The 27,900-nt window shown below is 43.8% G+C and overlaps 1 protein-coding gene across 2 annotated transcripts in view; it reads right to left on the reverse strand.

Moving 5' to 3' along the window:
• LOC129127871 (cadherin-4) overlaps positions 1 to 27,900 on the reverse strand; it is a 421,144-nt gene that overhangs the window by 153,221 nt on the left and 240,023 nt on the right. For both annotated transcript variants that reach the window (XM_054644769.2, XM_077187244.1), the window contains 2 exons: positions 17,797 to 18,020; positions 94 to 270 (listed from right to left, as the gene is read on the reverse strand). In XM_054644769.2, the coding sequence (XP_054500744.2) occupies positions 94 to 270; positions 17,797 to 18,020 (401 nt within the window). The remainder of the gene's footprint in view (positions 1 to 93; positions 271 to 17,796; positions 18,021 to 27,900) is intronic.

Genomic DNA, 27,900 nt, shown 5'->3' on the forward strand with positions numbered 1-27,900 from the left:
CAGGCCTCCCACACCTACTGCTTCAGCAGAGGAGCCATCACAAGATCACCATCACTATGAGCACTATGATCAGTATTTTGAGCTTGAACTCACCCGAACCAGCTGCTGCGGGAAGGGCCCGCGGGAGTTCTCGGGCACGTTGATGGGTGGGATGACCCAGTCCCGCTTCTGCCGCCGCAGCCCGTTGGCACTCTGGTGCTGCCGCCAGGGCAGCAGCGTGTCACTCTGCTGCTGCACCAGCTCCCCAGGCAGCGCCTTCCTTCCTCTGGGCTGTTTGGGGAACAAGAAAGCACAGCCAGTTAGCTTCTTCCTCGCTTCTGAGGACCGGTCCAACAGCCACACGGAACAAAGACACGGCGTGTTTACCGGCAGCTCTGCTGCTGCTTCCTTTTCACAGAAACACAGAATCAGGGAATCAGCTAGGTTGGAAAAGACCTCGCGGATCATCAAGTCAAAGCTATGACCTAACACCACCTCATCAACTAAACATTCACGAATAAATGGAACTGCCACTCCCAAGTCAAGATGCCTCCCAGAATGTATTGTCTTCATTACACCAGCTGCAAGGAGATGCAGCAGAGAACTGGAGTAAAGAAGTTGCTGAAAATTTCCCATAAGAGCAATATACTAGAACACAAAAAACGGGAGAGGATTCTTTTACAGTCCATGTCATGGGTGCATCATTATAGTCTGGTATTAAGCATGAGCAGGGCTACAAAAACCTGCAGTCTGTGGCTCTGCAAAGGTATTCTGCCACACAAACCCAACCCCAGCCAGGGGGAGTCAGCCCCTTGGCTGCAAAGGTGCATTAGTTCAGATTTTTAGTGCTTCATAACAAATGATCTTTATATGAGAGCTGGGTTTTGAACACAAATCGCAAAATACACACCCCACGCTGCCTGGGAAGTGTAATACATCTCAGGCACAATAAATTTTCATTATTTGGTGTGACTTTGAGTCCTTCTTTGTGATTTTTTTTTTAACTATGGATTCTCTGAATGGAATACTTTGGTGTTGGAAATGTTACAGTGCTATGAATAAAATGGAAACGGTGGGACCATGGTTTTGACTTAGAGAGACTGGCTCACAATCAGAAAATTTATGCCTTATAGAATGGATGAATCAATGAAATGTAGATTTGGGAAGGCTCTTCAGAGGTTATGCAGTCCCAATACTTCAATACTCTGTGGTCTTCTAGGATTCCAGCAATTACTTCTGAAAGTCTGCAGAAAAGATAACTAGCAAGGGCTTTTGTTACCATATGGTGACCTGCACTCCCACCAGAAAATGTTTAAACTTTCATAAATCACAAAGACTGCAAGTCACATTCTTTTCATTTGAGGTAAGATCCAGTGGGAATACTGTTCTCAGAATGTTACAATTTTCAGCTATTTTTCTCCAAAAAAAACCCCAAAAACCCCAAACCCAATGCCCCAACACACAAGAGCAATGCAGGAAAAGGTATCAAAGCATTTTCTGAGGCTCCTGCCATTTTAAGCCACATTAACTTTTTGTCTTACTCCAAACATAAAAACCCAAACACCCTCCAAGCAGTTATCTGTAGGCACTGATTTCAGTGGGAATCATTGCTTCAGGCCTTCTAGCTTGATGCCAATCCATCTATTAGCACTTTTCAATTCCTGATCGGGAAGTAAAAAAACAGGCAGTCACCTCCAGACTACACAGTCTATGAAAACTAAACAGTAAATGAAAGTTAAACTGAGATGTGGCTCCAGAGCTGTGTGGACCTTCTCCAGGAAGGCTGGAGATACTGAGAGCTGGGCACAGCAGTAAGGAGCCCATTCTCACAGCTTGGTCATGGCTCTGATCTCTGCTACCTCTGGAGGGCAGACATCCACTGGCTGCAAGGATTGGAAGCATTTGTGCCAAAATGCTGCTATTTTTACTGCAAAACTTAAAAACAAGCCTGTTCCAGAGCTGAATTTTCACAGAACAGACAAATATGGTCCTTTCAGTCACACACAGAGGCACGTTCCTCAGGTCCTGTCTCACACTCACGATGTGGGTTGTGTTCACCTCAGTGCTGTTTCCACACCTTCAAAAAAATCACAGCACCATGTTCAATATTTAGATGCTGCTCTCAGAATGCTTACTGAAGTAAGCAATAAACAAAGAAACAGCATCATGGTGTGGTAGTGGGAGACTTTCTTGGGTTAGTCAGGATACTGGTAGGCACTGCTGACCCCCTCCTTCCCATGGGATGTATGCTATATCCAACAGAGATTTAATTTAAAAATGATTTTATTGCCAGAAAGGTATCTTTTCTGAACACTGATGAAATCAATCTTATCTAAAGAAGACACCCAGAAATGCATGACAACATGAAATAGGACTATGAGACATGAGCCACAGAATAGTGGATATCCCTTATTTTTTTTAATTGGCTTGTGATTCCCAAATGAGAATCCTTTGAGAGCAGGTATTTGGATCAGTTTATATAATTGGCAAGTGAGCATGGGGACAGATTATGAAAGGATGGTCAAATAATTTGTGCTCTTCTGAGTTTACACAGTGGAATGAGTCTGAACTAAAGACAGACTTGAGAATTAACACGAGTCCCAAAGCTCCGTGTATACTGAAATAATTAGTGTCAGCTCAGCAAGGCAATACCAGCCTTTTTAGTCTGTATGAAATACTTGCTGGCAGGTGACTAGACAGTGACTAGCTTGCTTGTCACTCTTGATGATGTTTTCCTCTATTAGAATAAATCATCAACATGACTCTGAATTTGATATGTAGAATTTCAAAAGCATCTTGCAACAAGAAATTTTTTTCTTTTTTTAAACAACAGCTCTTTTTTATCTTCATTTGTTGACAATGCATTCTCTTGACCTTAATTTCTCTGGTGTTGTTTAAATATGTTGTACATGTTTTCTGCTGCTTAAAAGCTGTGAGACAAATGCAGTAACAAAGTCTGGTGAGTATAAATGCCAGAACTATTCAGATCTCTGACTGAAACATCCAGAACATATCTGGAATAACAGCATTGTTGTATTGTGAGCCCCAGAAAACTCTCCAGTGTTTTTGAGTTTGTAAGAATCTAAAGTTCAACTCAAAAGCAGAATATGACACCAAATTAAATGGATTCTAAAATTCAGATTCCAATTCTAGTTTTGCTGAGGAACAGTTTTTACTGAGATGACAACTGCTCGTTTTCTCAGGGCCTCACTGGCCACATGCTTAACAGAATCTCAGAAACATTTTCAAAAGATAAAATATTCATCTACCTTTTGTAGTGCCACCAGAACACAAACTGTCCATAGTCCTTCACAAAATCAAGTCAAGCACCTCTAGTGCTGCTGCTTTGGGGTGGTTTCCCTCCCTTTGTTTTTGTGACTCTCTTCTGCATGTCACAAAAATGATGGCATCCAGCACCAGGCAATCCATGAAACACGTGCCCAGGGGAAAGTGAAATCCACTCTCCATTCCAAAAATTGCACGGTGACATTTATAACTCGTTACAACAGGATCAAACTCTAAACATGGATCGTGTAAGCACGGGCTTTGGTAATACAAAGATAATTACAGGAGGATATAAAATAGTCAGATAATTCAGTAATTATGCCTGTCTATCACTTTAGGATACTGATAAGCTAGAGAAATACAGCTGAGCCAAAACAGATGAAAACCTTCAAGATCAAGGGGAAAAAGTAATTACAAAGTGTGGGATGAAGAGAAACAACAGGAGAGGAGCCCATGCTGGGATGTAAACTGCTTAGGAGAGTTGGGATTCAGTAGGATCTAATGCCTTAGGATTTGTACTGGGGCAGAGGCTTCCAGAGATTGCTGGTGAAGCTGAGCAGCCCTGTGCCGGCTGTACCATTAAAAGCAAGAGCGTGAGCAGGTGTACACGAGTGTGAGAAGGTGTGCATGAGAGTGCACGAGTGTGAGCGGGTGTGCACGAGTGTGAGCGGGTGTACACGAGTGTGAGCAGGTGTGCATGAGAGTGCACGAGTGTGAGGGGGTGTGCACGAGTGTGCGTGAGTGTGAGGGGGTGTGCACGAGTGTGCAGGAGTGTGCATGAGTGTGCCCGAGTGTGACTGGGTGTGCATGAGTGTGCACGAGTGTGAGCGGGTGTGCGTGAGTGTGAGCGGGTGTGCGTGAGTGTGAGCGGGCGTGCCCGGGTGTGCATGAGTGTGAGCGGGTGTGCCCGAGTGTGACTGGGTGTGCGTGAGTGTGAGCGGGCGTGCCCGGGTGTGCATGAGTGTGAGCGGGTGTGCACGAGTGTGCGTGAGTGTGCCCAAGTGTGACTGGGTGTGCATGAGTGTGCCCGAGTGTGACTGGGTGTGCATGAGTGTGAGCGGGCGTGAGCGGGTGTGCATGAGTGTGAGCGGGTGTGCATGAGTGTGAGCGGGTGTGCACGAGTGTGCGTGAGTGTGCCCGAGTGTGACTGGGTGTGCATGAGTGTGAGCGGGTGTGCCCGGGTGTGCCCGAGCGTGAGTGGGTGTGCATGAGTGTGAGCGGGTGTGCCCGGGTGTGCCCGAGTGTGAGCGGGCGTGCCCGAGCGTGAGCGGGTGTGCATGAGTGTGAGCGGGTGTGCCCGAGTGTGAGCGGGTGTGCATGAGTGTGCGTGGGTGTGCCCGAGTGTGCATGAGTGTGCCCGAGTGTGAGCGGGTGTGCATGAGTGTGCGTGGGTGTGCCCGAGTGTGCATGAGTGTGCCCGAGTGTGAGCGGGTGTGCGTGAGTGTGAGCGGGTGTGCGTGAGTGTGAGCAGGCGTGCGTGAGTGTGCACGAGTGTGACTGGGTGTGCGTGAGTGTGAGTGGGCGTGCCCGGGTGTGCATGAGTGTGAGCGGGTGTGCCCGAGTGTGACTGGGTGTGCATGAGTGTGCACGAGTGTGAGCGGGTGTGCGTGAGTGTGAGCGGGCGTGCGTGAGTGTGCGTGAGTGTGCCCGAGTGTGACTGGGTGTGCATGAGTGTGAGCGGGCGTGCCCGAGCGTGAGCGGGTGTGCATGAGTGTGAGCGGGTGTGCCCGAGTGTGCCCGAGTGTGAGCGGATGTGCATGAGTGTGCGTGGGTGTGCCCGAGTGTGCATGAGTGTGCCCGAGCGTGAGCGGGTGTGCGTGAGTGTGCCCGAGTGTGCCCAAGTGTGCGTGAGTGTGAGCGGGTGTGCCCAAGTGTGCCCAAGTGTGACTGGGTGTGCATGAGTGTGAGTGGGCGTGCCCGGGTGTGCATGAGTGTGAGCGGGTGTGCCCGAGTGTGAGGGGGTGTGCACGAGTGTGAGCGGGTGTGCCCGAGTGTGAGTGGGCGTGCATGAGTGTGAGCGGGTGTGCCCGGGTGTGCCCGAGTGTGAGCGGGTGTGCCCGAGTGTGCGTGAGTGTGAGCAGGTGTGCATGAGTGTGCACGGGTGTGAGCGGGTGTGCACGGGTGTGAGTAGTGTGAGTGGGTGTGCAAGCCTGGGATTGACACTTGGCTCTGAGTTATCCCATGACTCTTCCATGGGCTTGTGGCCATCACTGTGACACACACCCGGACTGTGACACACACAGGGACTGTGACACACATACAGAGTGTGACACACATACAGAGTGTGACACACACACAGACTGTGGCACACACAGGGACTGTGACACATACAGGGACTGTGACACACACCTGGCCTGTGACACACACCTGGCCTGTGACACACACACAGACTGTGACACACAGGGACTGTGACACACATACAGACTGTGACACACACACAGACAGTGACATACACAGACTGTGACACACACCTGGACTGTGACACACAGGGACTGTGACACACACCTGGACTGTGACACACACACAGGGACTGTGACACACACACAGGGACTGTGACACACAGGGACTGTGACACACACAGGGACTGTGACACACACACAGACTGTGACACACACACAGACAGTGACACATACAGGGACTGTGACACACAGACTGTGACACACACACGGACTGTGACACACATACAGAGTGTGACACACACACAGACTGTGGCACACACAGGGACTGTGACACACACAGAGGCTGTTGGCACAAATGGACTGTGACACACCTGGACTGTGACACACATACAGAGTGTGACACACACAAGGGACTGTGACACACACAGGGATTGTGACACACCTGGACTGTGACACACCTGGACTGTGACACACACACGGACTGTGACACACACACAGACTGTGGCACACACAGGGACTGTGACACACACACGGACTGTGACACACCTGGACTGTGACACACCTGGACTGTGACACACACAGGGACTGTGACACACACACAGACTGTGACACACCTGGACTGTGACACACACGGACACTGGCAGCACAATCACAACCCAGCCCGTGCACCTCCTGCTGACAAACTCTTCTGTCTCTGGCATGTGCAACTCTAACGTTTGTTATGAGCAGTTGCAGGGCACAGGAAGAGCTCCTGGAGCTCATCCTCCCTCTGTTTGATAAGGGAGCTGAGGAGCCGAGCATCAACTGCAGCTCAGAGCGGCAGAATCTGCCCTGAAATTCCTCTCACCACTTTTTTGATTTGTTAGGTTTTTTTTATTTTTTTGGCTATTAATTGAAATCAATTAAAAACATATAGAAGTCCATCAGAAACCTTTCACTAAGATGGCAGATCAAGCTTTCAGAAAGCAATGCGAGGTTGGAGGAGATGCAGTCACAATCACAATCCCAATTTTTCACAACCTATAACGATTGTGAACTTTCCTCTCCCAGCCTGCTTCACAGAAGGTGTAGGGGTATCCTGGAGTCCATGTCAGCAGCTCCAATGGAATCTCCCAGGAGTCATTTCCAGTCCCTTTTCAGTCTAGAATTGCCTTTAAGGATGGTGAACACAACTTGCTGCATTGGGAAGAGGACATGGAGCTAAATCCCAAAGGGACTGTCAGACTTCAGAACCCAACACCTTCAGGACACCTTACTCCAAACTAGTGAGGCTGCAGGGTGCTTCAACTAACTCCATTTACACCACAGTGTTGAGAGCTCAGGGATACTCCTTGTCTGCACCTGGCACTGGGAACAAAGGGTAAGTTGGAAAAGCCATTTAGTGAGTCTATAATCTCCTGTCAGGGCTGGTCTGCGGCTCGTCAGCCTTTCCTTTACTGGGAGACTCAGACTAAACCCAACCTCTACTCGTGAGAGAAGTCAAAACATAATCCCCTGACAGAACAAGACACATGGGATGGCAGCAGCCCCTCCAGCCCTACCCTGCTCGTGACAAGAAGGCTACAAGCCACTGACTTTTCACCAGCCCACAAATGCAAGCAGTGAGTGTGAAGGAACAGCAGCTCCCACCTTCCGCTACACTTAGCAGTAGCCAGCCTCGCCAGCTGGCTCGTCTCTCCTCCCAGCCAACCTGCCTTTGATATCCGTCAGCCGCTGGCTACGGAGACATCTGGAAGTTATTATCCAGCAGAGTGTATCACAAACCCATTTACATAATATAATATCATATTTTGTGTTCCTGCTTAGCTGAACATTTTGGATCACTCTAATGTTTGGGTAAATAAGCCGCCATTCCCTGCATATAAATAACAAGTGAGTCTTAGGGTACGTTTGTTGGAGATTAATAATTTCATAGGGCTCAACCCGAAAAATGAAATGCTTCGGCACTAAAATATATTATGCTTGCATTTGCAATAAAAAGTACCTGCAATTGGAGGAAGGGAAATAAGGCTTTTATTTTCCAGGTATCAAAATGATTCATGATTTAACCTGTTTTATTTATATGCCAGCCTTGTTATTTCCGTTGGATCTTTAACACTTCACACTAGACATTTTTCAGGAAAGAAATAATACCTGGCTTGCTTTGCTTCTAGTGTCACTCATAGGGTTTAACTGAGGCAACGTGTTTTTAATATATTTTTGTCAATACAAGGGGATACAAAGTCCACCTTTAGTCCACTGCTCAAACAATACTTCCCTTCATCTCCTATACCAATATACATTTTGAAAACTGCTACCATTTTCTACCAGGGAAAAAAAAGAATCTATTAAAAAAATATTTAATCTGAAGCATTTTTGCTTGTTTCCATGGTAGCTGCAGAAAGGACAGGAGAAAATTATATTTACCAAACAGAAAATAAGACAATGAAAATAGAGCTTAGTTCTTTAACAAAGGGAACATGAGAGCGCTGCAAAATAAACATTTGCATGAATTCTGTTCTAAGGAAACAACATTTTGCTGACATCAGGGACGGCAGTGGAGGACGAATGAACCCTTTTTTCCCAAAATGCACCATTTCTCCAGTTTTTGATCTTTCAGTATAGAAAGATATTCCATTTTGTGTTCTCATACAGTAGAATGAAAGGGTTGCAGAACAAACAGCAAATTTATTTATTTTACGGTAATTGATTCCTTTTTTATTTAGGTCATTGCTGAATTTGCTGAAGTTGGAGACAGGAAAAAAAAGTAGTTTTAAAAAGATCAGACTTTTTATTTTAGACTTTAATTTATTATAGTTGTGCTATGTGCAGCTATTATTTAGGAACTGCACAGGTAAGGAATCCATAATCTGCTTTTCTCCTTATCCACCCTCTAGAACTCTGAGATGACTGTCTGTATTAGCTTTATTTACTAATAGTTGTAAGCTGTGGTAAATTTAATCAAAGATAGCTGCATGTCACATCCCATTACCATCACGGCATAAATTGCCATTCATGAATGATTTGTGTCAAAGAGCTCTGAAAACTATTGTTTTAGCAGCAAGATGTTCCAACATACACAGCTCTTCAGCAGGGGCATTAAATTAATGTGTTTGCAGAGAAGCCACTAATTGACAATGAGATGGGATTTTGGCAGTACACTTCCACTTTAAAGATAATGAACAGTGTTCAAATACAGAGAAGAAACCCCTCTGCTCCTAAAACTATACTAATAATTTCTGGTATAAACAGGAAGAGAGGGAACCAATCCTGACAGGATATTTCCAGTACCCAAGCAAGCTGTTTGATCATCACGACTTCCAAAAGCAAACAGTGGAATTGCAGCGTTTGTGACCTTTATCAAATCTGGCTACGTACAATCAGGAATGTTATGTTTGGTTAGGAACTCATTAAACAAAATTACCTCTCCATTTATAGAAACCATACAAGTACAGTATAAAACATTTTAATTAAATCAGCTAGTTAAGCAAAAATTCATTACTTTTTGTTTTTATCAGCTAGCAGTGGGGCTGCATAGAGCAGTTCGCATTAGAGTCAATTAGTAAGAAAAATTGTCAGATTTGGCAAGTGCATGAGCTTCCAGAACACATCAGCTGACAGGGAAGAAAAAGTTTGACTAAAAGCTAACCAAGTTACTGCCCTCAGAGGAGGAGAAGGAGCCACGAAACACACACAAATGCATCAGCCGTGCCAAAACCCCTTGTTCCTGAGGAGTCAGTGTCAAAGCTCTACATGCCCTGTTCCTTGAGAGCTGAAAAATGAAGCATGAATGCAAATTTAAGGTTGTTAGGTATCTGGCTGGCTTTGCAGGCTTTGGAAAATTTTACCTGATAGAACTACTGAAATGGGATCAGAGTGACCGAGGAGTCAAAATGCTCCTTGGTGTTGCAGGGCTGCAAAGCAAGAAAAAAGCTGGAAAACAGTACAAAGTAAAACCAGGGGATTTTTAAATAGGGAGAACATGACAGACTGGCTTGGGAGTCAGGCAGGAGAAGATCCTTTCCTTGCAAAAGGTGCAGCAGGGCCCTTTGCGGGTTACTGTAATTAAATGCTGAGTTAAGTCTGGACTCCAGAGAAAAGAGATGCACCAGCTCCGGGCATAACCCATGTGGTTAGCACAGAAGATTCTTATTTAAAAAAACCCAAATACATGTTAATCTCTCTGATCAGAAAGCCTAACAGGGTTGGTGAGGGCCCCATGGACACAGGCTGCAGCTAACACCCCCCAGGGCCAGAGTGGGGCTTTTTGGGTGCCTGCTGACCAGGCTGTGACAGGAGATGTTGATTTCCCAGTATAATTTAATTGAAATCAGAAATTTCCTGAGCTCACCCACGCTTTCTGTTGGGTAAGTTATCACCAATTTAAGCTGAAATCCAGTTCCCAGAGCACTTCAATGGGCTTTGCTTTTGTGCTGCAGTCAGGACGGGCGCGGGCAGCGCGCTCACTTCGTTACTGAGCAGACACAAAATGCCCACAGGATCTCTAAGGGATGGGAGTTTCAGCAGGGAAGGAGAGGCAGAGCTGTGCTCAGACTTGTTCTGTGGTACCACAGGGATGATTAGAGGCACCTCCTGGCCAGTGCACTCTCTCAGGGTTTCAAATGATCTTCCTCTCCCATTCTCTGGAAGAATCACGTACCAAAGCAGGTACCTTAGAAATCTGTCTGCCTTTGGTGGAATCTTTTATGGCTCCCACAGGTTTCCAGCATCTGTGATACTTTTCTTGTCATTGTCAGGCTTTGAATATTGCAAGAGCTGCCAATGGACAGAAGATGACATCATCCCCAATGCACAGCTCTGGATGTACTTCTCCTCCTCATTTTATGGCCTGAACATCTTATCCCAACAGGAAAAGTTCTGATGAGATTGTTTCCTTGCAAAGCTCCCCACATCAACTTGACCTTTTCACACTTACAATTGTAAGATCTAATCTCACAGTGCTTCTCAGGTAGGATTGTTTAAGAAACATCTAAATTAGTGTTGTACTCTACCTTCTAGTGTTTACCAAGAGACACTTCTATCTTCAAGTTAATGTCATTCTCATAATTGGGAGAAGCCATACACAATGGCTTCAGAAGTACAAGCACTTCTCAAGAGTAGGGCTATTAAATCACAAAATACTCATACTTGTTATGTACTGCATATTAGGAATAAAGGTGGTAGATCTTGCCACATACTATGCAGTGAAAATCTCTATGGCAGCTTGGAATTACCTCTCTCATCCTGCACCTGATCTTGAGGAAAATGTACGAAAAATCTGGGCTAGCAATCTGAGCTCTTCCTCCTCAATAAAATTTCTTAAAAATAATTGAAAACATGGCTCCAAAACACAATTCTTTTGCTTCTAAAACTCAGACTACTACAAGTGCTCTTCATCACAGAAAGAAGTGGGAGCAAGTCTACCCCTTAAAAGCCTGTGAAAAATTGTAATCTCATTTTATTTCTCTAAAGCCACGAAGTTCAAAAGATACATGAATTAAAATAATCATAATGAATTAAATGTAACAATACTCCTCCTCTTCATAATGTTTGCAAGTAAAAAGATCACAAGAGATTTAAAAGATCACAGGCGCTGCTGCTACTTTAGCACAAAGTAAAGTAATTCAGTCTGGTACTTCTCCTCAGTGCTAGTGTGAGAATTTGCCCTTTCAAGTTATCCTTTGGTTATTTCAAGAGGCTCTTGAGAAAAGACTGTTCTTCCTTTTTTTCCTCCAGTTCCAGAGTGCACCTAAGAAATGCTCAAATTTGACCGTGAGGACACATTCAATTTATCTCAATTTGCAAGATGAAATTTAAGCCTGAGTTTAAATGCTTTGCTGGGTGGGCACAGTGTTTGAGATCCCACTCCTTGAGGTCCTCAGGCCACCCTGCCCTGCTGGACACCCATCCCTGGCACTCCTCCAGCTGGACATGCCAGAGGGTCACTGCCTCCTCCAGCAATCCAGGACCTGGTTCTCCAGAGGCTGGGAGGAACCAAAAATCCTCCTTCACACTGAGCTTGCACCTACCAATCTGTCTCAGCTTGGGCTAAAGGAAAGATGCTGGACATGCAAAGCCCCTAAAACCAGTTTTTAATGGACGTGCCTGTATGAAGCAATTTTTGTCTGCGCTCAAACTCATGTTTACCAGCAGCTGTCGTCAGATTATCACAGCAATGAAGGTATTTTTAGGATATCCAGTCCAAAATATTTTTTTGAAGTGGCAGTCAGACTTCAGCAGTTACCAACAAAGAACATGAAATGGGAGGTCAAAAGCTTTGATCTGGCAAGGGCAAGGAACACATCACAGGCAGGAGCACACAGCAGTCCAAGGGCTTTGTTTTATCAGGAAAAACTCATTTCTGTGTAGGCAGTTCAATCCTTAGGACTTCTTTTTGTTTGAAGGAAGACAGATCTGGAGTGAATTTCACTTACAGATGGTCTTTTGAGCATGGCTTTGAGCCTGACCCTTGGTATGATGCTGACTGCTTAAGAACTAAATGCAGCAAGTGCAGTGCTTGGAAACTTCCTGTAGTGGGCTGATTTTCCAGGGCAATGAGCACCTGTGTGCCATATCTCATCCTGGCTGCAGCACGGGGCCATGGCATGCAGCACACCTGAAAACCAGGCCAGGGGAGTTCATGTGTTTCCACAACCACCACTCTCCCCTCTGCAGTGATCACATGTGAGATGTTCAAATTCACTCAAGCACGAGGTCAGGCAAGTTCAGCAGATGCATCTTCATTAGACTTGCACAATTATCATGAGCAGTCTCACTGGTAACAATTATATGGTACTAATTTATTAGTCATCTTCTTTCTTATCTTTTCTATTGATCTGATTTGTTAGAACCCCACGCAATGTCTCACAAGTTTTCTGAAGGAAACAGAAATCTCTGCATGTACCCTGCCTGACAGATAACTCCAGGTCTTGCTTGATTGATGAGACACAGAAATAAAAATTATTCCAGCTGCCATTTTGCTGCATTTAGTTACTGCCTTGGATCCCCCACAAAGGTAGGGAAAGAGGACAGTGCCACTGTAATGACCCAGTGCTTAAAATATGCACCAGTATCATCAGAAAAAGGCAGGATGACAACTAAAACCTCATTTTTCAGCCCTTCTCTAGTGATAGAACAGTTTGATGGGGCAAACTCCCCTCACCCTGATGCCACAGGTAACATCTCACCCCAGAGCAGGGAAAAGAAGGAAGAAAGAAAGTGAACACATTTTGTCTCATTTCCTCCAGGTGCACCTGCCCAGCAGTGCCAGGGAGACAGGAGTCCTTGGAAGCACAGATCCCACTTAAACTCTGATTTTCCTCCTTCAAGGGAGGGCTCCCCAGCCTGGTGCAGAGCATCCTGACTGCACAATAAGCCAGGCCATCAATGAGAGCAGTGCTGAATAAGCCTTTCCTTGCCCAGAGACCTTTGTGCTTGTGATCAGCAATAAAAGGCTGTTCTTGAATTTAAAACCACTGCCAGGTGAAATACCACAGATGATTATTTAAAGGCTTTAAATAAAAAAAAAGCCCTGTGTCTGTAAGAACCAGCTTTTCACATTCACATTGTCTGGCTGTGGACTCATAGCTGGGTTATGAAAGCAGCCCAAAATAAGATGAGATATAATAAAACACAAGCTGGGCTTAAGCAAGAATTGATTTCTGACAGCAGTTCTCAATGTTTTAAACACTAGCTGCAGACCTCATATATTTCTGAATTTAATTGCACAATTCCCAGTGATTTAGCATTACAAAAATTTACATATTTCCATGCTCAGAATTTGAAAAGCTCAAACAAACGAGCAACTCTGGTTGACATAAACACAGCTCAAAGAAAACAGTATTTTTTTTTCCAAACTAAGTCTCTGGCAGCAGATGACTGACATCTTACATGTGCTGAATATATCCTGTATCTCTAAGCTCTTCTGCCGTGAATTCCTTTCTATGCTGTATTTCTACAATCTGGATTTTAACTTGTGAGGTGACAACTACAGAAAAATAGACAGCGAAATAAATACAGAAGACAATTTGCCAGATGTGCCTTAGACACATGAAAGGACTGAAAGTTAAAGAAAAAACAATCAATATAAATGAGAAGGTCACAACTTCAGACGGGATGAGCCCACACAGGGGGTGGAGGAAGTTGATTTTTAAGGAATGATGAGGAGGAGCTTGGACTGATGGACACAGAGGGCAGGTGCAGGGTGTGAAGGACGAATGGCACAATACTTCTACTCATAAATGGGAAAATTTGTGTTTCTGTAACTAAAAAACAGGACACTCTGAAGATTGCAGTCCTCAGCAATGTCACTGTTCACAAACGTAATTTTCATTTTTAGACTTTTGGTTGAATCAATATCCAATTTTTCAAAATAATAGCATGCACTCTTAGAAAAGAAGACATTACACTGCTAATTCCAGGTAAGTAAAGCCCAGCTTCACTTTGCTTTCTTCTGAGCATTATCCCACTCAAGTTCATCTTTCACAAATGCTGACACAACCCACAAAGACTTTACTTCATAAAAATAGCATCTTTTCTATTTTCCTTTTCTCCTTTATTCTTTTCTTTTTTCTCTTTTCTTTTTTATTTTCTTTTTCCTTCTTCCCAAACTACACCCACAGCCCCGAGACTGAAACTTTCCATTGGAACAACAGGCAGCCAGACAAGAATGGTGGAAGAAACTTTATCTTAAGTATTTATTGTTATGCTGGAATATCACTCAGTTTCCTCTGGGGTAATTCAGCACTCTTGTGGGAAATGTGTGACCTCATTTGCATTTTCTAATTGAATTGCTATCAGGTTTCCTGCAAGACTGAACAAAAAAGTTCCCTGAGTTACTAACATCACTTGTATTAACCAGAAAAAAAAAAGTTTACATTCGAGTGTTCGCTGGGGAGGAGGGGAAATGTATGCTTCATGTATCATAAAATACATTTTTAAAGTATTTGCCTTCTTTTCTATCATTTCACCCTACTAGCATGACACTTTAATGTAGTAGTTAGAACTCTTTCCTTATACTGTTTTTCAGTGAAATCTGGCAGGTTGTTCCGTCATCTCAAGCAAGCAGCACATTTATCACATTTATCAGGCCAACGCTGTGGAAGAGGGGGAATTGTCACTGTGCTGGCTCCCTCCCCATTAAAATGCCAGGCTGCATCAAGAGCAAGGCTCAGCTGAGGGCTCTGGGGCACAGGTATGGACACCAAACCTTCTGGTTGTGCAGTGAAAGCAACCAAGTGGGCACTGGCCCAAGAAGAAAGGATCTGCGGCCTTGGAGGCCCTTGGCCACCACCAGAGCACTCCCAGCCTGTGGCACAGATTTTCAGTCATGAACACTGGGACAGCAAAGGGTCACAGACCCAAAGGATCATTTATTGCTGATAAATCCCCTGTGCTCTCCTGGAGAGCAGCCCACTGTCCCCACTGTGCAGGACGGTTCACTCCTGGCCCCCCAAAATCTCAGCCAGCGTCCCAAAAACATCCATTTCTCCCATAACATTTATTCTGTATTATAACCTCCACAATAAACTAAATGTCTCATAATGGCCATTCTAGGAGGGCTGGTTTTGATGCACTTTTAATCCCTGGATAATCATGAGCTAAATTCTGATTTATCCTTTCAGAGGGGGTTCTGAGGGGCAGCAAGGCCCCTGTCATGAGGGCCTGCCCTCACTGAGGGCCACTGCTCATTGCTCCAAGGTAAAAGGACTTTTCTTGTGCTGTAGGTGCCAACAAACAGTGATCTGCAGGTGCAGTAATTGAATTTCATGCCAATTATTTATAATGTCTGGGAACTGTTCAGCATTTTTGCAAAATCAGTCACAAATTTACAAAGTAAAATGGAAATAAATGGATGCACCAGAAGAAAACTGGTCTCCCTCCCTCTCTCAGGTCACCTCCTCCTTTTTCTCCCACATTTGCCATCTCTATATCCTGAGTATAACAAAACAATCTGAAATGTCTTTAAAAAGAAAAAAATATATATATAATTTTGCTTGAGTCATATTACTCTACACAAAACCAAATGTGAAATCTGCCTCTAGTAAAAGCCACAAAGCATATAGGGGTCATGGCCTGAAACATATTGAACTGGATATTGTAAGGTTTGGGGTTCTTTTTTTCTGCTCAAACACTATTATTTTTTAAATAATCTCATAATCATATTTATTTCTTCAGTAAACAAAGGATTATTTTGCTTGCAAAAACCACAGGCATTTAAATAAAACACAAGTCAGATGCCTGCTATAGGGACCCACAATAAAACTGCTTATGACCTTGTCATTAGTCTTGTTTTCTGTATTTATCCAGCCTCAAACTACACACTAATAAGGCTTTTAGAAAGGAGGGATATGAATTTTAAGAAGCTTAGCTCTCTGTTTTCAACCAGAGTTCAGATTACATTAACATTAGATGAATTTCCAACCAAATATTCTACTAAAACAGAAATGTGTGCTTATTCAGGTTTTTTTTCTGCTACACTGAGAAGAAATTTAAAGCAGTATGTAAGACATCTTACTTTGTTCCTTCAATATTTAATTACTTTTAGAAGGAAGCAGTATTTCTTTGGTTAGAAATGGCAAATTGAGTTGACAATAACAAACAGGGTTTAATTACATCTTCCACAAGCCCAAGCCCTACTGAACAGCAGCAGAAGTTTATTCATATGACTCCAAGCCCTGCAAAACCTTAGGGGTCAGCTCACTGGGCAAGTGAGAGATTTAAGTCTGTCCAAGATTTTCCTTTTTGTCTCAAATGTGGCAAAAACTCTCCCAAAGAGCACAGAGTTACATGGTGGAATTCTAACAACTTGCACAGGAATTCTCTCCTTCTTTCCCCACCGTGCCCCTGCACTCTGTCCAAGCACTACAGACAGGATGGCAGCAGAGGCCAGTCTTGCTGTTTGGACCATTACTGATTAATGGTTAATTAATCCAAATTACAGCCACGGACAAGAGACCCCACCCGTCCCTGGAGGAGCCATGGCTGCTCCCAGGACACACACCTTCATCCTTCCTCTCCAGGTCCTCGAGATCCAGCAACAAACCAGGCTCTTGGCAACAATTCTCTGCCAAATCCTGCCCAAATGTCACCACCCAACCAGCCCAGCCCTGCATTGTTTGAGCCAGCACCAGAGATAACTGAAGATAACTGCATTTATGCTGTGTAGTGAAAGATCTTCAGCCTAGACCAGCACTGAAAATAAAAATGTGAACTGCTGCTGCCAAAAATGATATGGAAGAGGTGAGGAAGTGACAGCTACTCCAGGGGCAGAGCAGAAATGTGTTCTCCTGGAGCAGCCCCCAGCTGCAGTGGCTCTGTGCAGCCCACCAGCAGATTTTCACTGAGGGAACACTGCTCTCAGACTGCTGGGCAGGGACAGAGCCCTCCTGCCTTTCAGCAGCGTGTATGGAGCTAAAGCAGAAAGAAACCATCTGTACCCTGCTGCCTGCAAGGCTGGCTCTGGCTTTTCCCTGCCAGGGCAGGCGAGGGGAGCTGCTGGCACTGAGCACAGGGCACGTTTGGCGCCGCGCGCTCCGCTGCCCGCCCCGTGTGTCAGCACGTGCCCCTTATCAGGCAGCAGCAACGCTCCCTGCCCTTGCAAGGGAAGGAACAAGCCCAAATCTCCTCTCTGGAAGCTGCAGGGCCATGCAGATTGCTCGCAAGAGTGACTCTGAAAACCGGGGAGATGAGGAGCAGGGCAGAGCTGCCAGTGCGCGATTGTGCCGTCACAAAAGAAATCTGAGCTTAAAACCATCAGGAAGATGGTTGGTTTTGACTCTTCACCCTTCATCTCCTGGTCTGACTTGGAGTCGAGAGATTATCAGGTGTGAGGTGCAAACATGATGTACATGATCTGCACTGTATGACAGAGACAAGTGGTCACTCAAAAATACGTAAGTCAGAACTTAGCCAACACTTCCCTCACTGGACACCTTAAATAATTTCTGTCAGAGAGGTTCAAGGATTATTTGCAAGGAATTTGATGCTGCTTACGGTGTCTCCTACCTGTTCACTTCCTTATGGTAGGAATTGATGCTGCTTATGGTATCTCCTACCTGGACACTTCCTTAAGAAGCACACACCAGTCAACACAAAACACTTTGGAGCAAACGAAGAACAAAGCAGGAAAAAGAGCTTTGAAAAAAACCCTTACCTTGTGTCCATTGTGCTGGGACTTGTCTGCCACCAGAAACCTGACCATGGCCTCCCATCTGCCCAGGGTCTGGGGGTCCCAGGCGGTCACCACCAGGATCAGCTGCTTGGAGGGCACCTGCAGGTGGTGGGCGGCGTACAGGGTCCCGTCCGCCCTCACCTTGAAGTCCAGGCTGTTGGTTTCGTACCGCACGCCCTTGTTACCAGCACAGTTATTAAATTTTACTAGAACAGAGAGGAAGAGATGGGAGAAATGTGTGAGATTGGCGTGATAAGGAAAGCAATCAAATACAAGTTTCAGACATTTAATTTTCACTGATGTCTTCTATATCTCTAATAACCATCAAGGAAATGATTTAACTGTTTCTTCGACCTTTCAGGAGTGCTCTTGTGCTTTATCTCTGTTCCCCAGGGAAGAAGTTGTAAGCCATTTTTAAAGTATTTGATACAGTTTCATTAGATCTCAAACACAGCTGTTCCCCATTTGTACAAGTGGATTTCTCCCTTGTCGCCATTATCTTTTAAATTCAACTGGAGTCTATTACCCATGCTGTGGGTATTTTTTTTCAGGAAATGTTCTCCATTTCCCTAACCCTTCAATAACCTACTTACCAGATAGGCTATTTGCACATCTTAACTGAAATTCAAAAGCCCATAACAATTCCATTATCAGAAATATAAAAACAACAAAAAAAAATTTAACACAGAAATAAAAGTTGAAACCATTCTGGAGCATGCATCTGCTGCTGGAACTGGACCCCCCGTCCTGAGCTGCATTCCCACCTTGGCCAACCCCTCACATGTTACAGCTACTGCAAAAAGGAACTGTAAAACTGTGCTTCATAAACCATAACGTGTCATTTGAAAGCCTACTTTGTTAGATCAAAGCTCCCCAGTCGCTGATATTTCTATTTTCGCCTTTTTTTTGGTCAAAGTCTTTCACAGTCTAGTTTGAGAACTATTTTTATTGGCATTATGAAACATGTCACATACATTAGACCAGGAAAAAACCTCAACCCTATTATATGACAGAATTGACAAATCGGATAGAAATTGAAGCTGCAGCTAATAACACAGGAAAGCAAACACCTTCTGCCATCTCAGTAATCCATGGGCCGGAACACACATGTGGTGAAGGAAAACAGATTGTACCCGTAAAAACATCTCAAGAGAGTGAGAGGGGATGCACAGCTCGGATTGCTAGACAGGTTCTCATGCTGAGATGCTCCAGCCTGCCTGGAGAGCAGGAGAACCTGCTGGGCCAGCTCTGGTGGGCTTCAGCAGACACTGAACTCCTGCAGCAGAGGGGCTGGCTCAGATGGGTGGACCCAGGCTGGCTGTGGTGATGGGATGCAGGGATGCAGGGCACTCCACCCCTGTACCAACCACAGCTCTGCAGCCCTGCTCCGAGCTGAATCAAGGACTAATTTGGATTTAAATTAAAAAAAAAAAAAAAAAACAACCAAAAAAACAACAACCCAACCATGGCACAGGTGAAAGAAAAAAGCACCCAGGAAATGGCTCAACCCACCTGGCTGTCAAAGCCCCCAGGCACATCAAAGTAGGGAGAAATGAGGGGCAGACTGTGGTAGAGGAGGGGAAAATCCTTCCCCTCCTTCACCAAACTGCACCCCTCAGTAACTGGGGTGCTGTGATTGTGTTCTAACTGTACATCTACACAGGCTTTCTGTGCTGTGTATTTATTTAGACCACACTGGGACATTTTTATGTGTGTGGTGGGAAGTGTTACCAAATGCTGCAGCAACTGCTGCGCACAAACAGCCAATGTCACGCATTGATTTATAAAAAATAAGATGGATAAAGTTATCTAGTACATAAAAACTACCTGAGAGCTCTGGATGAGGGTAAGCACACACAGGCTTTGCTGGGACCTACAAGAACTGGGACAATCTCAGAGGGGAGGTTCCCTGGACCTCTGGATCTCCCACCCTGCTGGGAGATCACCTTCATCTCTCTGGAATTTCTGCACATCTCCCCTGCATTCACAGCTGCAATAAATATGTGTGAACATATCAAGTGCATCTTCACTTCTAAATGTTATTTATTTTCAGCTCAACACCATGGTCACTGCCAGGAACCTGGCACATCAGCTGCTGTATTGCTGCACCCCTCTGCTGTGTAATGGTCACATAAAACTCAAGTTCCATCCCTACTCCCCAAGTACCCAAGTATCACTCACTGAAAGGCATTTAAAGAAGAGAGAAAGGAGCGATAATGACTGCACATTAAAAAACATTTCAGAGCTTACTTTGATTTTATTGAGATTAAAAGAAAGCCCTACAGTAGTCTGAGAGGAAAAAAAAACAACAACCAACCTTTCTATATGTGTATGTAGTGATTTCAGTATTCAAAGTACTTAAACATCTGCTTAAAACCCAGCTCGTGGCTCCAAGATGCTGCTCTGGTGTCATATGTCACTGTGTCGACTTTTATGCTCCATTATCTAAAAATGGCTACCTCGTAGACAAAGTCCCTCTGTGACTTGCTAATTACTTCCATTAGTTTAAAACAAACTTGACTAGAGACGGAGAAAACCCTGAGAGAAATCGTCTGATTCTTTTTTCTTTTTTTTTTAACAAGCACCTTCTCTGCCCCACATTGCTCCTCTCAGGTGGCACAGGTAGGTGAATGCTCAGCATGGGATTAGCACAGCCAGCTCCCCTCCTAAGAGCCTTTAGGAACTGCAGAAAAGGCTTCAAGGACACAAAGATTGCGGAGTTTTCAGTCACTCTGCACAGCAGCAATGGCCCTGGCTCACCTGGGCAGCTCTGCAGGAGATTCCAGCCCCACAGGGATGGCCCTGCTTGGCCCTGGCAGGCACAGGAGCTGCTCACACACAGCAAACACACTGGGAATGCAGCAGAGCTGAGCTGCTCCCAATTCCATCACAGGGAAGGGCAAAGCTCAGTGCTGGGCTTGGCACTGCTGGGCGAACAGTTGGACTCAATGGTCTTGGAGGTGTTTTCTAACCCAAAAGATTCTGTGATTAGAAATCCTGAATCATCCTCTTTGCTGCCCTTTGAAAATGAGTCCTTGGGATGTTACAAGGCTGCTGATGCTGAGCTGCACTGGTTTTTATATATATACACATATACCTATATATATATGTACACACACACACATATATATACACACACATATATATACACTCATATATATATACACACACATACACACATGCACATATATATATATACATACACACATACATATATATACACACACATATATATATATACATATATATATACACACATATTTTATACACACACACACACATATATATATACACACACATATATATACACACACACATATATACACACACATATATATACACACACATACACACATGCACATATATATATACATACACACATACATATATATACACACATATATATATACACACATATTTTATATACACACACACACACACATATATATATATACATACACACATACATATATATACACACATATACATGTATATGTATACACACACACATCCACAAAATCTATAAACCTCATTTATATATATTTATCTATATAAAATACTTTTCCCAAATATATGTGTACAGGCTTAGGGGGAAAAAAAAAATCAAGCTATTGTTCTATAATAAATAGCATAGCTCAAGGAAAGGAAATCTCATCCATAATTTCAAATTCTACCTGTTACCCCTACTCTTTGCTCTTGTGGAGACAGAAATTAAAATTTCATTCAATGGCAGACAACTTTTGCTTTTTTCCCTCCTTTTTCTCCCTTAGAAATCTCTACGTGTATGTAATTTGCAGTTGATGCAACTTTTGACTTTCAAATAATGGAAAAAATAAATAAACAACCGTTGGCTGTGTTTACTAGTCTTAAAACTCTCTGTGGACACAAATCAATCTTTCTTTGACCAGTCTGAAGACTGAAGAACACTGCACGAATTTAACATTCAAAAGCTCCAGCATCAGTAATTAGGATTTTGGATAAACAGCAGAGTCACACATCTATCATTTTTACAGGATGGTAAAAAAAAAACCAACTTTTTAAAAAATACACTGGAAAAATGTTCAGTGAAGCTTATCGAAAGCTTATGCTGAAAACAACATCTAATACCTGATGAAAGGAAAACCAAGAAGGCACCCTCATTAGCAAGCTTTTAGGTTTAACCCTTTACCCTCATCATTTTTAATTGCTTCTCTATGAAAGGAGGAGGTACAACAGTTTGATAAGCTGAAACAGGTACTGAGTGATGGGCAGAGAAGCTGCAGGAGTCTGCAGCAAACTGCTGGGCATCTGAGAAAAAAAAATGGTATTTTACTTCAAAAAAGACACAGGGTGAAAAAAAAAAATTCAACAAGTTTTGCATTGTTCCCTTTTATTATTTAGCTTGTTAAGCTGGCTGGACAGAGTCAAATGATCAAGCCAGGATCTTGAAAGATGTACGAATACACTGAACTTCTTGCCCCCCAAATGTCTGAGAGAAATACTGAATTTAATAGGACTATAAATGGTATAAACCAAAGAATTCGCTTTTAGCCTTATCCTTCTGGATTTTCCTTTGACTTCTCCTAGTCCATTAAAAAGTGCCCCCTCTGGCAAGCAGCACAGGGCTGGAAGAGCAGGAGGGATAATACTCGTTTATTAGGATAAACCCCCTGGCAGGACATCATCCCACAGTTCAGGATATGGGTCCCTTCAGGACTCTGTTTTTCACTGTGGTTTTGAGGATTATCTCTGCAAAAGATGTTTCTTGCCTGATGAACTTTAAAGCAGCAAACACACAGCACTATTTCCAGCAGGATCCATCTGCTTTTCAAGTTGTGTCTCTTGACCAGTGATAAATCTGAGCTGCCAAATCCCCCCCTCGCCCCTTCTGTGAACACCATTAAGGTGAGGATGGCTTAACTGCAACCTTTGGGATTTTCAGATGTCTGGGTAACCTGCAGAGTCCTCACCACGCACGGAAATGTCCCTCCTGTGTGATCATGAACAAATCACTTGAATTCCTGCCCTGGCACTTCTGGCCTGACGCTCCCAAATGTCTGCACTCATCCATCTCCTCTGGCTTCCTCAGGGGGTTCAGTCCTGGCCAGCATTCCCTGCGTGTCACCCCACCAGAAATTAAAAAATGCCAAACATATCCTGTGTGGAGAGGCTCCTGTTGCCTAAGAACTGAAACCATTCAGCTAACCACAAAAATGCACGGGCTCACAAAGTGATTTCTCCATTAAGTGCTAATGTGAAGCAGAGCGTGCTGTGCCTTGTTGGGAAGCTGCATTTATTGGGCAAAGTAAGTAAGCAGCATAAAATTTTACAAGGCCACATTTTCGAGGCATCCTTCTTTACGTTCGTGCAATCCCTCTGTGAGTCTGTGAGAAAAGTGTTTTACAGCAGTGGGAGCCAACTGCAGCTGAGTGAATTCCCCATGGCCATGCTGGAAACCTGGAGCAAAGCTGGGATGTGAGTCTTGGAATTCAAAGTGCCAGGAAACTGCCTCCATCACCCAGACACAAGTGAAAAATACAAGAAAATTAGAAAAATGGACTCTCAAAAAGCAAAGAGCAGATGCTTCTCCCTACAAACTACTGGGCATTTCCAAATTAGTGCAGGGTGAAAAACTTAAGGGATGTCACACAAATTATTGCAATTGCTGTGTGAAATGGAGTCCCATGAGTACGTGTAAATACACAGTGGAATTACTCTGTGACTGAAATATCTTGTCTACAAAAGGCAAATGCTGAAATGGAGGCAAGAGGATTTTAATAGAACTAGAGAGTCACGAAGGTTGGAAGAGACCTCTAGGACCACAGAGTCCAGCCCTTACCCCACCCCTGCCAGGTCCACCCCTAAACCATGTCCCCAGGTGCCACATCTGCATGTCCTTTGAGCACTCCCATGCTTCCATCACTTCCCTGGGCTCCTGCTCTACTGCTTGACAACCCTTTCAATGAAGAAATTTTCTCTCATATCTAACCTAACCCTCCCCTGGTGCAACTTGAGGCTGTTCCCTCTTGTCTCATCTTGTCCTATTTTGTTTCTCTGTATTAAAAGGATGGATGTATCCAGGTACCACAGGCATTTTAACCACTCTGCAACAACGCAGAGATGGTGTTTCAGTGTTTTGTGGAAATTAAAACTGACTTGAGCCATCACACTTACACACAGTGCTACATCTAAGCTTGGACTCCTGTGTCTATCCCACCCCTGCTTACAGTAAATCCCACACTATCATACCATACACAGCCAGATTTGCTTCCTGCAGTTCATTAAATGCTCAGAGCCCTTCTCCTTCTCTAGAAGAAAAACAACACATAAATAGGAAAAAAAATGATGGCTGTAAAACCTGATGGAGACAATGTGTAATTTTTATCTTCTCATTACTAATTTTATAGGTTACATTTTCCACCATGTCCCCATAAAGGATATCACACTAATAAAATCTTAGTGTCTTTATTTAATATTTATAGCGCTGTGGGAGAACCAAACTCTTCTGGTAAAAGGTAAAAACAGCAATTCAAACAGCTGCTTCAAAGACTAATAAACACATCCCTAGTGATTGAGTTTAAGAGTATACAGTTTAAAAAATGCTTTGATGCAAAAAAACTCTAGGAAATAAATGGATGGATCTTGGTTGGTATATGAATGTATATAAAAATGTGCATTCTCACACTCTCAGCTTCACAAAGCATTGATTATTCATTAAGTGTTCTTGGAGTAAAAAACAAATATAATGAATGACTTTGGAAAATTAATGAACTATCCCACAGTCTATCATCTGCTGAAAACATTTAGCATGATTTAGCATGTTCTTAATGTTATTTTCTTGCAATTAATTGCACAGAAATCTGCTGCAGTTCTACCCATTTCTCAAATCTCAGGTCAATGTGAAACATTACATCCAATTTTCCAGTGCATTATTTATGATCTCTGAGCTATGACTGCTAATATTTGCCTTACTGGAATAATAGTAAATTACCATAACAATTTACCATATGTAATTATGTTAAACAAAATCTTTCCTTATTTATCTTCTTGTAATCTCCACTTACAGGGAATCCTCCTATTCAGACTATGCAGTAATACAACATTCATGACATTCCCAACCTATTACATGCTTGTTGGAAATGACTCCACGTGCCACTCAACTGGTGACACCTTGGAATCAGCAAAGGAGCAGCAATCTGCCTCCAGCAGAAACTCAGATAGATTTCAAAAGGGACACTGAAGCATTTTATGTTTAAAAGCACATTTTGAATTTGCCCTCTTTAAGTGGCAAAGCTCAACCCCCTCCACGATCTGATGTGGGTTTTAGGCACACACCACTGAATTCCTGACTGCCTCACTGTCACCTGCAGCTGTTTTGCTTCCACAAAGCCAGGACTGTAGGTTTTATGGGGAAAATGGCAAGGCTTTTTCATGCCACAAGTAATTTAAAAAAAAAATATATATAAAAAATACTTCTGTGGGCTTGATGGAACTACATGGAAAAGTAATCTTTTCATTTCCAGAGCCACCTAAATGCTTTCAACACCTTTTCCAGCTTTATATTCACTTTTATCAGCTCTTGCTTACAGAGAATTTCTGTTTCCATGGCTAGAGAAAAAGAAAAGGAACAATACAATTCAACAGACAAATCGGGATCCTTTAAAAAGTCACTCTGTCATGTGTGCAGCCAGCCAGTAGCAATGAGGAGTTAAGGGTACATTAAAAAAAAATCTAAATCCCATTCAAACAAAACAAAAATCTAAATCCCAGACACTGAGTGCCTCCTTCATATTCCCACCTGTGCTATTTTTCATTTACTGGAAGCCAATTCAACTAAAATACATGTTTTTAAGGAAGAAAAAATGAAGAAGTATATTTCATTTTTGGTTTGGAATTGGAGGGGAGTACAGACCCCTGGAGAGAAGGACTATAGAACATGATAGAAAAGATGAATCACTCTGGCAACAGCCAGCCAGCCATTAATTTTCAGCAAGACAGGAGTTGGTCCAATTAAGCCAGGCTCCTTTCTCTACATTAACATGCTTTACTCAGTTTTTTTTCTGAAGCTAAAACATCAGCTCGAGACCCCAAAGGCTTTTCTATTTAGGATCAATCAATCTACCTTGCTGCACTGTAAAACATACACTGTCAGCTCCGAGCTGAGCTCTAAAAAAGAGCAATGGTAGAAAAATTTGATAAATCGACATGTTCTGGCAGTTAGTAGAGGGATTCTTCCTACACTGTCACTTATTTTTATCTGATTAGAAACAAGTATTAGTAAAGGGAATATTCCCTTCTATTCTCTTTCTGGTATTTAGCATTAAGAGGAGTCTTTTCATCCCCGATTTTCTACATTTTATCCAGCAGATTCCTGCCAAAAAGGCACAGAGATGCTACCCAGATTTCAAAGGGCAGCGAGTTTGAATTGGATTTGCAGGATGTGGACTCACATTCAAGCATTTCCTTCAGCACAGAAACATGAACCTGCATCTATTGGTGCTCATGTTAAACACCTTTTTCACTGCTTTCCACATTTTCATGCTCAGGGCTTTGCTGTGAGTATGCAACCTCACCTCTGGGTTTCCAGCACCTGCTTTGGCAAGGATTGCTTTATTTGGGATTTCACTGCCCATTTGAGATCCACCCTCTCTCCCTTACTGGGGCATCTCAGGAATGGTTAATAATAATGGTTAATAATAATGGTTAATACATGAGCCAGGGCCTGATGAAAGAGGTAAGGACACTTACAAGGTTTGAAGTTCTTTGCTGGGATAACTTGGAGGATTGTCCTTTTCTTTGGTAAACACCACAGTGACTCTGCTGTTGGTTTCCATGCTGTTCTCAGCATCTTTATCTTTGGATAAAAACCTTTCCTAGCAGTTTCAGCATGACAGTCCTGCCCTGTTTTTAGCAGCAATGTAGACAGAAAGCCACTGGGATGTGCAGCTGATGGTCCAGCTCCAGATTAAAAGGCCAATAAAGAGAAGCCTGGTGTGGGTAATCCTGCCAATACCAACTGCACAACACTTTGTGGCAGATGCTGAGTTTTTTGCAGGCAACCATTTTTGTTCTTTGCTCTTTAAATTCCACACGTCTGTAGGATGGTACTGAGATTCACTATGGCACTAATGAGATCATTTTGCAATTAAAGGCTAAGTAGAAACAAACCTCTCACCACTCTACAGGAGAGTTTGGGTTCTCTGATTAAGCAGCAGTAAATAAACCTGATTCACTCTTGGTCCTGGTGCACACCAGAGATTAACTCTCCAAACAAGATGGACTGATTGACCCCATGGATTAATCAATGAGTTTCCCAGCTTCAGAGCAAAGTGCAAGTTGTGGGAGTTACCTGCAGTAGGATATGTTCTAATTATTATTACCAGCACAGAGCACATAAATCCCAGGGCGCTTTATTTGGAGGTTTTTCTCTTAGCACTAATGATCTCCACAACACTCTCATGTTTGTCAAACTACCTATGTGGGAAAAGACTTTAAACAGCACTATGCATTTCTTGAGGAAGAACTGCGAGTTTTATGGAAGCTTGGTGAGATAATTACAAAGGGTGGAGTCTGTGTAATGGTAGGGCAATCTCTAGGCTGTAACAGCTGCTTGCTTGCCCATCACTCCTGTGGGCAGGAGCATCCCTGGAAGGAACTGTAGGGAGGCTGGGACTGTGCTCACTGGGAGACAACCCCATGTGAGGCTTGGAGCCCTCCTGGGCCCAGCAGAGAGCCCAGCCCTGCTGGTACAGGAACATCCCAGCACTGGGAGCACTGGTGGGAAGTGGGATGGACACACAGCTCCTGCACAGCCACCCCTGCCAGCCCCACCTGCCCCACTGCCAGCAACCTGCTGCCCTTGGGGAGTTTTCCTCCCTGCCACAGATCTCTTTTCACCTTGCCAGAAGTGTATTAGGAAGACATTGGGAGCTGCAGGAAGATTTTTAGTGAGGAAAAAACCAAAGTGAACAGAGGCCATTTTCAGTCTAGGAAAAGAAGTTGAAAGAGATGCTCCAACTGCAGCTGTGTCAGACAGCCTCAGGCTTCTCCCTGCTCACACTCTTCAAACAAACAAACTCTCAGCACCTAGAAACAGAGGCTGCACAT

Source organism: Agelaius phoeniceus, chromosome 17 (assembly GCF_051311805.1).
Source record: "Agelaius phoeniceus isolate bAgePho1 chromosome 17, bAgePho1.hap1, whole genome shotgun sequence".
NCBI classification, from domain to species: Eukaryota; Metazoa; Chordata; class Aves; order Passeriformes; family Icteridae; genus Agelaius; species Agelaius phoeniceus.